Source organism: Dromiciops gliroides, chromosome 3, assembly GCF_019393635.1.
Source record: "Dromiciops gliroides isolate mDroGli1 chromosome 3, mDroGli1.pri, whole genome shotgun sequence".
NCBI classification, from domain to species: domain Eukaryota; kingdom Metazoa; phylum Chordata; class Mammalia; order Microbiotheria; family Microbiotheriidae; genus Dromiciops; species Dromiciops gliroides.
This window is the reverse complement of record NC_057863.1, coordinates 239,605-252,274: the sequence shown is the minus strand read 5'-3', so window position 1 is coordinate 252,274 and position 12,670 is coordinate 239,605. Positions and strand designations below refer to the sequence as shown.

General features: G+C 48.3%; 1 protein-coding gene across 2 annotated transcripts in view; it reads right to left on the bottom strand.

Annotated features, from left to right (window-relative positions):
• Positions 1–12,670, bottom strand: part of RABEP1 (rabaptin, RAB GTPase binding effector protein 1) — a 78,325-nt gene that overhangs the window by 8,433 nt on the left and 57,222 nt on the right. For both annotated transcript variants that reach the window (XM_043993195.1, XM_043993196.1), the window contains exons 6-9: positions 4,670–4,805; positions 3,050–3,228; positions 2,413–2,538; positions 327–794 (exon numbers count right to left, since the gene is read on the bottom strand). In XM_043993195.1, the coding sequence (XP_043849130.1) occupies positions 327–794; positions 2,413–2,538; positions 3,050–3,228; positions 4,670–4,805 (909 nt within the window). The remainder of the gene's footprint in view (positions 1–326; positions 795–2,412; positions 2,539–3,049; positions 3,229–4,669; positions 4,806–12,670) is intronic.

The following is a 12,670-nucleotide window of genomic DNA, read 5'->3' as shown; positions in this document are numbered from 1 at the left end:
TTCCCTCCCTCTCTCTCTCCAGACCCTGAAGGAGACTGGCCTAGGAAAGGCACTTGTAGAACACTCTAAAATAGAACTTGGTCCTAACTAGTTTAACAGCTGTTTCTTTTCCCCCTGAATTCTCCTCTTTAGGCAAAGAAGTATGTACTTGTGCTGGGAGAAGCCGGCCCCTTTCTTGGGAGCACCCAAGGAATCTTTGGCAAACCCATGCTTAGGCTGAGCCAAAAAGGCTCATCGACCTTCTTGCTCGCCGCGCGGGCAAAGGGCTCCCAGCCTGTCTAAGCAGCCCACAAGGGGAATGGGGTCAGGAGGCTGTGCCCACTCACCTCCTTCTGTAGGAGATTCCACTCTGTGTCACTGACGAGGCGGTAGCCGCTGGGAGACACATAGGTGCTCTCCGCGCCCTGGGTGATGCTGGAAAGAAGGGAAGCGGTCTCTTCCTGTTCAGGAGTCATTGCCTTGATGGCCTTTTCCTGGTCTTTGGTCAACATAAACCCACTTGGCATCTGCAGGGAGCCCAGAGAGGCCGTATCAAAGTTCTCAGACACTGAATCTGCTCCCACCAGCGGCCCGAAATCAGACTCATCGAGGTTCCCAGCAGACTTTGCTTTGTTGTTATACCCCAAAGTTTTGGACTGCAATGATCCGGAAGTCCCCAGACTGTCTGTGGACTGCGCCCTCCGGAGTCCATCTTTAAACATGTCGCCGTCCTGTTTGCCGAATGGATCGCCTGCTGGCAGCAGCAAGTCAGCATCTAATGAATGGACGGAGCCATGGGTACTATCTAAATGCTCCTGAAAATTCCAAACAAAACCACAATGAAAACACACTGGAGCTGGACAAGTCCTGGTCCCTCATCTCTCCAAGGAAACAGACCCATGCGTTCAGTGCGTTTTGCATTATTCAATCCACACTTCATCACAACCCTAGGAGGTCAGTGGGGGGTGAGATGAGAAGGCTGAGGCTCAGAATTGAAGTGACGTGCCCAGACTCCAAGCCCTGGGCTTGGGTCACTGCCCCATGATGAGTGAGTGCAGTGAGTGAGTGGAGGCCTGGCACAAGGAGAAACCAGGCTACAGAAAAATACCAATGACAATAAAAGTGGACATGACTTCCCACCAGGGGTAACTTCCAGTGGCCTCTGGTCCATGATGCTTTCAACACTAGCAGTAAGAGGACTCCCATTTGGGGCCCATTAGATGGTGTTGGAGCATTGCCACGAAACAACTGGGCGAGAGACCACAGGCAGTGTTGTCAGCTTTTGATGCCAAGCAAGGAAAGTGGATCTGCAAGAGGGAAGCCCTCGGACAAAAGGGAAGAGTTGACCTCACTGGTGTGACTGGGACTGTCTAGCTTGGATGAAGCCCCTGGATGGATCAGGCTCCAGAACAGGCAGGGAGAGGGGAGAGAGCCAGGAACCAGGTAAGAGAGAGTGTTTGTTGTGCAAAGATGGATGGAAGGAGGGAGAAGAAATGCAAAGGATGAGCTATCACTCATCAGAGTAGACAACAGACCATTGGAATGATTTGGGACACAAGCACCATCTTGGAATGGGGATGCCCAAGCTTGAAATTACCTGTGGCTGAGTTGCCTCAAGGAGGGACTAACCCACACACCCAACTGGGTGGAGTAATCTATTTAATCTGGGCAGTAAATGAGCCTAACACTCATCAGAATAGGCTCAAAGACCTGAATCTCATTAGAATTGGGGCAAGGAGGGAATAATGTACACACTCAATTGGGTGGAGTAATCTCTCTAACCCTGCAGGAAAATAGGAGGGGAAGGGGATAAAGAGAGAGGGGCAAAAGAAGGAAGGGCAGAGTGGGGGAGGGGACAGGCAGAAGCAAATCCCTTTTGAAGAGGGATAGGATGAAAGAAGATGAGTAATAGAATAAATATCACGGGGAAGGGAATAGGATGGAAGGGAAACAGTTAACAATAGTAATCATGAAAAAAAAGAAAAGGGGGAAAAACTGTACAAAAAATATTCATAGCAACTCTTGGTGGAGGCTAAGAATTGAGAATCAAGGGAATGTCCATCAATTGAGGAATGATGGAAGAAGCTGTGTTATATGATTGTAATGGAATGGTCTTGTGCTACAGGAAATGACAAACAAGATGATCCCAGAAAAACCTGGAAAGACTAATGAACATTGATGTATAGTGAAGTGAGCAGAGCTGGGAGGACATTGTGCATGGTGACAGCAGTATTGTTCAGTGAGTAATTGTGAATGACTTAGCTACTCTCAGCAGTACAATGATCCAAGACAATCCCAAGGAACTAATGAGGAAGCTTACTATGCACCCCTATAGAAAGAACTGATAAAAAGAACACTTGTGGATTGTACATATATAACCTGGTTGTGATCTTGTGGAGGAGGGGAGGAAAGGGAGGGAAGGAGGGAGTTTACCTCCTCAGAGGGAGGGAACGCCTCATCCTGTGTCAGAGCAAAGACCACAGGAAGCTTGACCTCCTCTTCAGTGTCTGTCTTTTCCGGCTCTTTCTTCTTCCTAAGTCTCTCCTGCTCATCTTCCTCCTGAAACCAACAAGATCCCAGGGCGTGACACTTGGGAAGCACCTACTATGCCATGGAAGGAGAGACCCACAGAGACTGAGAGGCCAAGGCCCTAACCAGTTGGTGACCCAACCTGGGGAGCCACACTCTCCTTTCTCAGCCAAGGATCTGTTCCCCAGCTAGGGCCTCCCAGCAGCCTCCTGGGACTCCAAGGCCAGGCCAGGCCAGGCCTCTGTCTGCCCAACAGGAGTGGGTTTGAATCCAAAGGGGAGTGATTATCTCATCCCACACACCCCAAGATCCTCCCGTTGGGGAAGGATGGTGCCCCAACTCCTCTCACAAGAATTATCTCCGCACTGCTAACACTCAGAGGGTACGTCAAGGCTCGTAAAGTTGGTCCTAGGATTATCCCCATTTTATAGATGTGGAAATGGAAGCAGGCAGCAGTCCAGTGCTTGGTCCAGGCTGTGTCAGGCAGGAGTCTAAGGTCTCCCCTGCCTTCCCCAGGGCCCCATCCCTCCCAGGGCTATACCTGATCTCTCTTCTTGCGCTCTTCCACCTGCCGCAGCTGCTCCGAGGTGAGCACCACCTCCAAGCGCTGCATGTCTCTCATGAGCAGCCGCTGTGACTCCAAGAACTGGTCGTTGGCCCTCTGCCAGGTGTGTTTGAGCTGGTTGTGCTGCTGGCGCTCCTGCTCCAACAGGCGGCAAACTGGAGAGACCAAGGCTAAGCGTGAGCCCCCTGAGAACCAGGACCCTCATGCCTGGGGGTCCAGAGTCTGATTCCCTCCCCACAGGAGACCCTGCTTACTCTAGGACCTGGCTCCATGTTCTGGGCTGACAGGGGACAGAAAGCAGAGGCTTTGCTGCTCCGAGGAGCTAGCTGGGACACTGTTACTGACCAGCCGGTGACATGTGTGCACGCACACACATGCACATACATACCCTCTCTTTTTTACAATGGGCTGGTTTTTTTGTTTGTTTGTTTGTTTTTGCGGAGTGATGAAGATTAAGAAACTTGCCCAGGGTCACACAGCTAAAGTGTTAAGTGTCTGAGGCCACATTTGAACTTGGGTCCTCCCAAATCCAGGGCTGGTGCCTTATCCACTGTGCCACCTAGCTGCCCCTCACACATGTACACACTTTCTCACATGCACGTACACTCACACACACACACACACACACACACACACACACACACACACTTCTCAAAACACTCTCATACACATACCCCACTCTCTCTCATATGTACACACATTTACTATACAGCACAATGCAAGGCAGAATATGACAGGGGCAAACAGGAGGGATCCCTGCCTCCCCCCTCCACAGGCCCCCCCAGAGCTAAGACTTGAAGGAAGGCCTCTGTCTCCAGACAGGGGTGAGAAGGGAACCCCTTCTATGTAAAAGGCCAGAAGATCCACCCAGACTAGAAAAGGCCTGGAAGACGCTGAGACAATTGACAGAAGGGTTCTGGGCTTGGCCTCCAGGCCCCTCCTTCACCAGTGTCTCCCAGCCCTATCAGGATGCCCCAGGGGTCCTCAATAGACAAGATAGCACAAGAAACTTTGTGAGGAGCAGCCCCAAGCAAGGCCCAAATGGCAAGGAGACCCTGAGCATCCCAGGAGAAAGCCCAGAGAGACCCTCGAGACAGGGAACGGGACCGAGCCAGAAAGGACAGGAGGGAGGAAGGAATGCAAGCCCTTCTGTTCCTCTAGGTCATTCTAAATGGCCCAGAGAGTGGTTGTCCAGGAAGCTCTGCACGGGCTGACTGCATCCCCTTGGGTGGGTGGGCCCCACGCCCAAGGCTCAGGCCCCAGCTGAGAGAGCAGCAAGGCTTCCCACAGACCACTGGGAGGAATCTCCCCTTTGACACCTGGAAAAGAGGGAATGACAAAACTCCCTAAAGGACCAAAGAATGCCTGTCTGCCCAGCACTTTGGATGGTCAAGCCCATGACCACGCTGTCATTCCCTGCAGGAAGCTTCCTGGGCCTGGCTCCGGAAGCCTGAGCTGCCAGAGAAGCGAGCCCACAAGTCAGTGGGCCCTGAGTTCTAGGATCAGCAGCTGCCAGTCACCAGGAGGCAAGGAAGATGCCAAAGGAACAGACTGCATGTATGCAAGGTGCCCTCTCTGAGCCCAGCCTATCCTCACCTTCATGCAGCTCCTTCCGAAGCTTCTCCGCGTCTTCCTGTAAGACAGACTTCTGGGTGTTCAGGACAGCCACATACATCTCAAGATCGGTCCTACAGGACTTCTCTGCTTCCAAGTAGTGATTCAGCTCCCTCACCTAAAAGAAAGGCCCAGCTCCCTATGTGGCCAGGACTCGCACCCAAGGCCTGCCCATGACCAAGGTTACAAACCATTGGCGGAAAACGGCTTCAAATCGTAATGATCCTATTGAAAGGCACTAACTTTCTGTTTCATGGCTCACAGACTGAAAGCACCACTGGGAAACACCAAGACTCAGTCGGTCAGATGGCGTGAAGGCCGTCTGCTCATCTAGAAAGTCTTGGAGGGGCTCCCACAGCCACAGTGCCACCCCCCACCCCTTCCATTCAGACAACATCTCAGCCACCCATCCTCTTCCGGGGACACCTCTGCATCCAGTCTGTTCCTTCCACTGGGCTCTCCCTAATGGCCTCCGGCCCCTGCACCCCACATGGACTGTCCCAATTTTCCATCCCCACCCTTCCTTCCCTCTCAGCAGAGTCACCAGCCCCCCAAACAGAGGCTGTCCTCATGCCCTCCCCGACATCTAGAGTCCTGGTGGAATTCCCTGACCCTCAAACCCTATCCCAGATACCCTAGGCAAGCCACTTCATCTCTATGCACCTCAGACACACAAAGATGACCAAAAAGAGGAAAGTGACAACAGCTAGAGGGGCTGTGGGAAGAGCCAAACTGAGGCATTGTTGGTGGAGCTGTGGACTGGTCCAGCCATTGTAGAAAGCACTTTTGGAACCGTGGCCAAAAAGTTACCAAAATGTGCCTATAGCCTATGGACCCAGTGACACCACTCCAAAGCTTATGCCCCCAAAGAAATCAAGAAAGAAGAAAAGCATCTCCAGATACAAAAATACCCAAGGAAGCTCTTTTTCTGGTGGCCAACAACTGAGCACTAAGGAGGCTGTCTGCTATTGGGAATGGCCAGACAAATCATACTATGTTGATGTTCTAAGAACTGAGGTAGAGCAAAGTGAGCAGAGTTCAAAGAAGTGAGGAAACAATAATAGAAGAAAAAAAATCAGACTTTGACAGCTTTGTTTTTTAAATGCTTGTTAATTAAAAAATTCAGATGAAGGGATGAAGGGAGGGAGGCAGAAGTGGAAAGAAATAAGGAAGAGAGGGCAGCTAGGTGGCGCAGTGGATAGAGCACCGGCCCTGGATTCAGGAGGACCTGAGTTCAAATTCGGCCTCAGACACTTAACACTTACTAGCTGTGTGACCCTGGGCAAGTCACTTAACCAATTGCCTCACCAAAAAAAAAAATTAAAAAAAAAAAAAGAAAAAGATATAAGGAAGGAAAGACAGAGACAAAGCTATGGCCACTCCCTAGATGGTGCTCTGGGCTACTCCACCCCCACCTCATCCTCGCCCCCATCCCTACCTCCTCCAGTAGCTAGCCCCTCTTACAATCCAGACTCTCTTTTATCTTTCTTCCCTGCAGGCTAAGTCCCACTCTTTGGTCCACACCAGCAATTTAATTACAGCCAAGTCATTTTTACTCTTGCATTTTCCAAATGTTTCTTCCTCATATTTGCCCTTTTCCTTTCCTACTTGGTGAGATTTGGCTTTCCGCTCAAGGATCTTTTTGTGCTCTTTGTCCAGTTTTAGCCTTGTGATAACCACCTTGCTGGGATAAATACCCACATGGGCAGCTGCGCCATTAGCCTTCTCCGGCTGCACACGCTCAATGGCAATCACATACTTCTTTCTGTAAACCTGGACTACCTTGCCAATCTGCTGTCCTTTGTAGTGTCCTCGAACTACCTGGATTTCATCATCTTTTCGAATGGGCATGGAGCGGACATTATACTTCTGCCTCAGCTCCTTCGAAAGAGAAGACATAATTTTCCTCTGTATGTGGGAAAGGGCATTGAAATGCCTCTTGCGGTTTGTTATGGGCCCAGAGCACCCCAGAAGTTCTCTGGGGTACATCAAGTAACCTTCTCCTTGAGAAGCTAAACCAAAGGACAGACACACCTAAAGAGATAAGAACCAGATTGGACTGAGCTAGCTTTGGGACCCTCACCCTTCATTCTGGTCTCCCTCAACCCTGGGGAGATAAGATTAGGTGTGGCTGCGGCCTTTGTGTCCTGAGGAGATGGCTTGAGATCTGCAGCCACCTCTCACCCAACTCCTCCAGCCACCACCAGTGGGGGATGGTCCTCCCTCACTAAGGGAATGTTCCACAGTCAGATGATCACCCCCATCAGTCCTCTATAAAAGTACCTGCCTATCTCCTGCTCGAGGAGATTGGTATCTCAGAGCCCTGTGCCATGCCTTTCTCCCCATGAGAAGAAGTCCAAGGATTTCTCTCTTGGTTTCCCTTCCTCTAAATAAACTACTATCTTATTCTAACTGCTTTTGTGTACAAGAGGGTAGAATTCTTTAAAGAAGAATTCCTAAGGACCCCAAAGCCCTGCCCCATTTTCCCCACAGCAGGTTCTTGCTCTGGTCAGATGTCACAAAAGGATTGAACTTCATTTTGACCTCAGAAGAAGAGTTCCCTTCATTTGACCTTCGAGCTCCCAAAAGTCCTGTCCTCCCAGCCATGACCCTAAATGCCTCCTAGAAACAGCAGCATCTCTTCTTCCCTCCCTGGCTCACCTTGTAATCCCCTTGCACATCCCACCCCTCTATGCCTCCCCCAGAACAGCTCTCCCTCTCCTAACTGCCACCCCCCACAACCTTTTCTCAGCCCTTACCCCAATCACAGCAAGGTTCATCCCACCCTCACCCTCATGCCCTTCTAGGGCTGCTTGCTCTATCCTGATTTTCCTACCTTCTGTGGGACTGTAGCCCAAGTATCTCCCTGCATGTAAGCGTACCCCAGGGACCTGACCTTCTATTTCTATATTTTTTCCCAAGAAGCAGTTTGAAAAAGAGCACACAGATCCTTGGACTTGGATTCAGTCAGGCTTGGGTTGGAATCCTGCCTCAGACAGGTGTGACCCTGGGCAAGTCACTTAACCTAAGACTCAAGTTTCCTCATCTGCCAGATGGAGAGAGTAACACAATCTACCTAACAAGCACACTTCAAAACCCCATCATCACCATCATCATGATCATGTGAGAAAATGGGTAGTTGTCTCCTCTCAATGAGGATATAACAGTCAATCATACTCCTCCTGACCTGTTTTTGGAACAAAGCTCTCAGATCCCCCCCTCCCCCTCTGGCTAACAAAATCACATGGTTCAAGGAGCCCTGGTCTCAATAAGGTCCTCTCCTGAGTTGTACCCATATAAGAAGAACTGATTAGGGATGGGAATGCTGGGTTCAGACTGACTGGCTTTTGCAGGTAGATTGTCACCCTTGAGTAACTGGACCAATGATGAAAAAGAGGAGGGTCCATTCACCTTAGGGGCTAGGATTGAAAACAGGATCTGCCAGCCCCCTTTCTTTTCACCCACGAGCTACACACTAGGGTGCCTTCTCCTGGCATTGCTGCTGAGTTCCCGAGAATTACTGAGGAGAGGATTATTTTCCTTCACCACCACCACCACCATCACTATCATCGTCTAATCAGCAGCTTTGCCTGATGGGTTCAAACTGTCCCCATGCAGATGACTACCCAAGTGAGGTAAATGTTCACCCCTCATCTCAGCTGGACTACAATTTCACATGATCAATCGCTACCTGCATATCTCAGTGAGGTCTCAACCTCAACATACCCTGAACAGAAAGCACAGTCTTTCCCCTCTCCTAACTTTCCAGGTTCAGTGAAGGACACTGCTTCCCTTCTTCCTTCCCACCCACTCACCAGCTTCATAACCTCCTCTCTCCTTCACCCCCCATTTTCCTTGCACACCTCCAACCCACATCCTTCTCCCCTCTCCTCTGCTCCCCTGCCTGCTCACCCATTTCACAGATGGAACAACCCAATAGATAAAGTACTATCCAGCAACCGTCAGTGAATCACCCAGGTAACACGATTTAAAAGTCTGGCACATGGGGCAGCTAGATGGCGCAGTGGATCAGGAGGACCTGAATTCAAATCTGGCCTCAGACACTTTATACTTACTAGCTGTGTGACTGTGGGCAAGTCACTTAACCCTCATCACCCTAAAAACACACACACACACACACAGAAGTCTGGCACATGAGGTGATGCTGTGACTATAACAGCCTTCCTCCCTCCCTTATGCTGCACAGTTAATGTGCACAGTCCGCCATGGGGTCAGCCAGTGACCTCTCCCCTTGACTTTCTGACCAGTTAGACAGTTCCAAGGACCCAGAGAACAGATCTGGGACTTTGGGCAACAGGAAACACTTTGTATACCCACTAGTCACTGCCTGAGAATTAGGTAGAAGCTCTTTCTCCTATGCCTTCCCCCAATTCTACTCTCTAGGCCAGACAAAAAGACCTCAAAGACTTGGGCTCCAGATAGACTTTCATTTCTCTGGCATGGCCACTGGCTCACTAGAAAATCGCCCATTTTATCGAGGCACCTCAGGACTACTCCCGTTGTCCCCATGTCTTTCTAAAGCCATTCCTACCCATGAAGCCTCAGTGATTCCCTAGGAGAAACCTGGACTCCTCATGGTGGCATTCAAATGCCCTTACAATGGGGCACCACCCAACTTCCCAGGATTGCATTCTCTCACCTTCCATTCCGGCCACAGTTAGAGGCTCCCCATGGAAGCTCATCTCCCACCCCACATTGGGAAAAGCAGCTCCAAGGGTCCCACAGCTCCTTCTCTTGATATCCTCCTAGGCTAGTGGCCACTCCCCTATCTGCTTGACTAGGAAGAACCCCCTAGGGCAGGGAGGGCCTTCCTCACCCCCAAGTCCCCACCTCCTCTTCAGTACTGCTCAGATCTAGGTCAGGGCTGCCTTTTTTCTTCCCTAAAAAAGTCACTTTATGACACATTAGCATTTAGTGTTCTCTTCAGGCGCCAGGATTCTCTACACATACAACCAGGTTTGAGCCTCTCCAATAAAGATGCTTTTCTTCAGCTCTTCCTCTAGATTCGGTACCATTTTTAGAACTAGTTCTGTACCGGCGGGGGCAAACAGGAAGTAGCCAGTCCTGCTGTCTCCCTCTTTTTCTTTTCTTTTTTTTTTTCTTGTGAGGCAATTGGGGTTAAGTGACTTGCCTAGGGTCACACAGCTAGTAAGTGCTAAGTGTCTGGGGCTGGATTTGAACTCAGGTCCTCCTGCCTCTAGGGCCGGTGCTCTATCCACTGTGCCCAGAGCACCCCAGAAATTCTCTGGGGTACATCAAGCAACCTTCTCACCAAAGGACAGACACACCTAAAGAGATAAGTGGAACCAGACGGGACTGAGCTAGCTTCAGGACCTCTACCCTTCATTCTAGTCTCCCTCAACCCTGGGGAGATAAGATTAGCTGTGGCTGCTGCCTGCATCCTGAGGAGAGGGCTTGAGAGATACTGCCTCTTCTCATACTAAAGTCAGAAGAGGAACCTGGGATAGTTTTCTTTGGTGGGTTTGGAAAACTGCTGCCCTCACTATGCCTTTTGTGGGGGTGACTTGAACATGAGGCTATGCTTAACTTTGGCGATAGAATAAGTTTCTAATTTTACTGCATTAGGGTTACAAGAATAGGGAAAGTGCTTAAGCTGTCTGGCAAATGTGGCCCTGAACTGAGGTGGGGTCTGTGTGGTCCAGAACACCTCCTGAAGGCCGAGCTCCTTATAAAGAGGTTACCTGGACGGCTGAAACTGGTCACAACTGCTTGCTCCATCCAGTTTTTCATGGAACTCTTAGATTTCTTCTGTATTAGGTTCCCTGTTGCCCCTTGGTCTGTTTGTAAACCATTTGTGTTCTGTGTTATGGTTCTCGCATTGGTAACACTAGTTCCTCCATCTCCCTCAATTCATAAACCCCCGTGGGTCCCTACTTCACCCCCACTCAACAGGAAGCAGTAACAGAAGAGATGATCTTCATCCTTTTTCCCGGGGTATAAGAAGAGGGGGGAATGATGTAGGAGACAAAAAAGGGTTAATAGAAAACCCCAAGACCCAAGCTCTAATTCAGATATTAGCTCTAAAAGGGAGTCAGACCCCAGTGAATGGATAACTTTACAAGTCAAAATGCTAGGTTCTCGTACCCACAGAAATCAGTGTCCATAAGGGGAACAGAGGGAGAGAGGCCATGGTGACTTTAGACTAAAATGACAACAGTATAGAAATTCTAATGAAAAATGGAGATATTTTGAAACTAGCCATGGGAACCAGAAAGAGACATGTGCAGAAAAGGGCTGACTGTCTTTGTCATTTCCAGACTCTTGATGGACTTATGGACCTTCCCCAAGTAACTTATCCCCTCCCAATGTAAAAGAGTCCATCTATATTAAGTGGTTCCTATTCAGAGTCAGTAACGCCTATACTTAACTTAGGAGCAGTTTTATTATTTCTTTTGTTAAAGATTCATTTACATTACATAGCTATACTTCACTCTGGAGCAATCTTTTTCTTCTGTTACCCCATAAAAACCCTGTCCTCAGTTCCCATCTTTGGGTATTCCTAGCTTTGTGATATCAAAAGCTATAGTTCCTCTGCCCCAATTAAAGACCTTATTTCTCTTATATTGATTGTTTCCTTAATTTCCAGATTAACAAATGGGAAATCTTCCCGGGATTTGAAGACTCCATGCCCAGCCAGCCACCCTTTTTGACCTCTGGATGCTCGGCGCCTGCAGGAATCTTTTGTGTTCCAGTCTGGATTCAAATTTGGAGGCCTGGCCTGGGTAAGGGTCTCTCAAATTCAGAACTCATGTCCTTTTTGCTTGAGTTCCTAAAAAGCTCTTTGGTCAGGGGTCTGGTTATGTCCATGGATGATTTTTGTAATGGGTCCGTTCTGACAGGTCCCCCAAAAGGGGATGGCTGCAGGTTTTTATGGACCATGTGTGGCCACTCCCACAGGTCCTGGAAAGGACAGCTGCTGGGTTTTGTTTTCAAATCATGTACCACATGATTGCAAGTGCTAGCAGAGTTCAAGTCTGACCCACAACACTGGTGGCCACAGTGGGGTCCACTCCTTTTTGAGTTTGGTCTTGATTCTGCCAGCTAAAGGCCGGGTGGTACTTTGCTATTTTTCTTTCTCTTTTTCAATGGCATTTTGAATCAATTAAGCGAGAATCTGAATCTGAACCCTCCTCCCTTTAAAAAAACAAAATGGGAAGGGGGGGGAGGAAAAGGTCTAATTTTTTTAAGGAAAAAGACCAATTAATCTGGCTCAAATGAATAGGTCTTTGAGGATAGAAGAGGACTTAATTTGTGCATGCTAAATTATCGTAAGAATCTTTACCATTATTGTTTTTGTGTCTGTCCTTGTAGAATGCTATTTGTGATAAAAGGTTCTATATGTGTATTGTGCCCCTTGCTATTCAAGCTGAGTCATTTGTCTTGCACTTGGTTAGCAATCCTCTTTGCCATTCAAAGTAGAATTGTCAGAAAGGTAATTTACACAGAGAGGCAGTTAGAGAGCCTATATCTAGATTTTATTTTTACCTGTTTTTAAGAAATTTGTTAAAACTTTAGTTGAGAATTGATCTCCAATATTAGTTTAAATCCAGGTTTTATGAACCCCAAATCAAGGTTAATCAGGTTCTATTTAAATATGGGGTACTATCTGGCTTCTCAAGTCACCAATGTTTATCACCAGGTAAAAATGAGTTTATTGATAATAATGGTCTGATATTGAAATGCTAGTAGATGGGCTTCTGATAAATTGAATTTTACCATATGGAAAAAGTTGCAGTTGTAATTGAATTCTGTTCGTCTTGTTTTAAGTGAAATATGTCTTCTAATAAGATGTGTGGGGTTTAAAGTCATGGTTTATTTTGCATTAAGATAAAGTGATTAAAAAATATGGATCTGGAAATTTAATTGCATGATCTCAAAGCAAGTTACTTTAGTTTATCAATCTGTAATACGGATGTGATAGTTATACAGTATTCTTTTGGG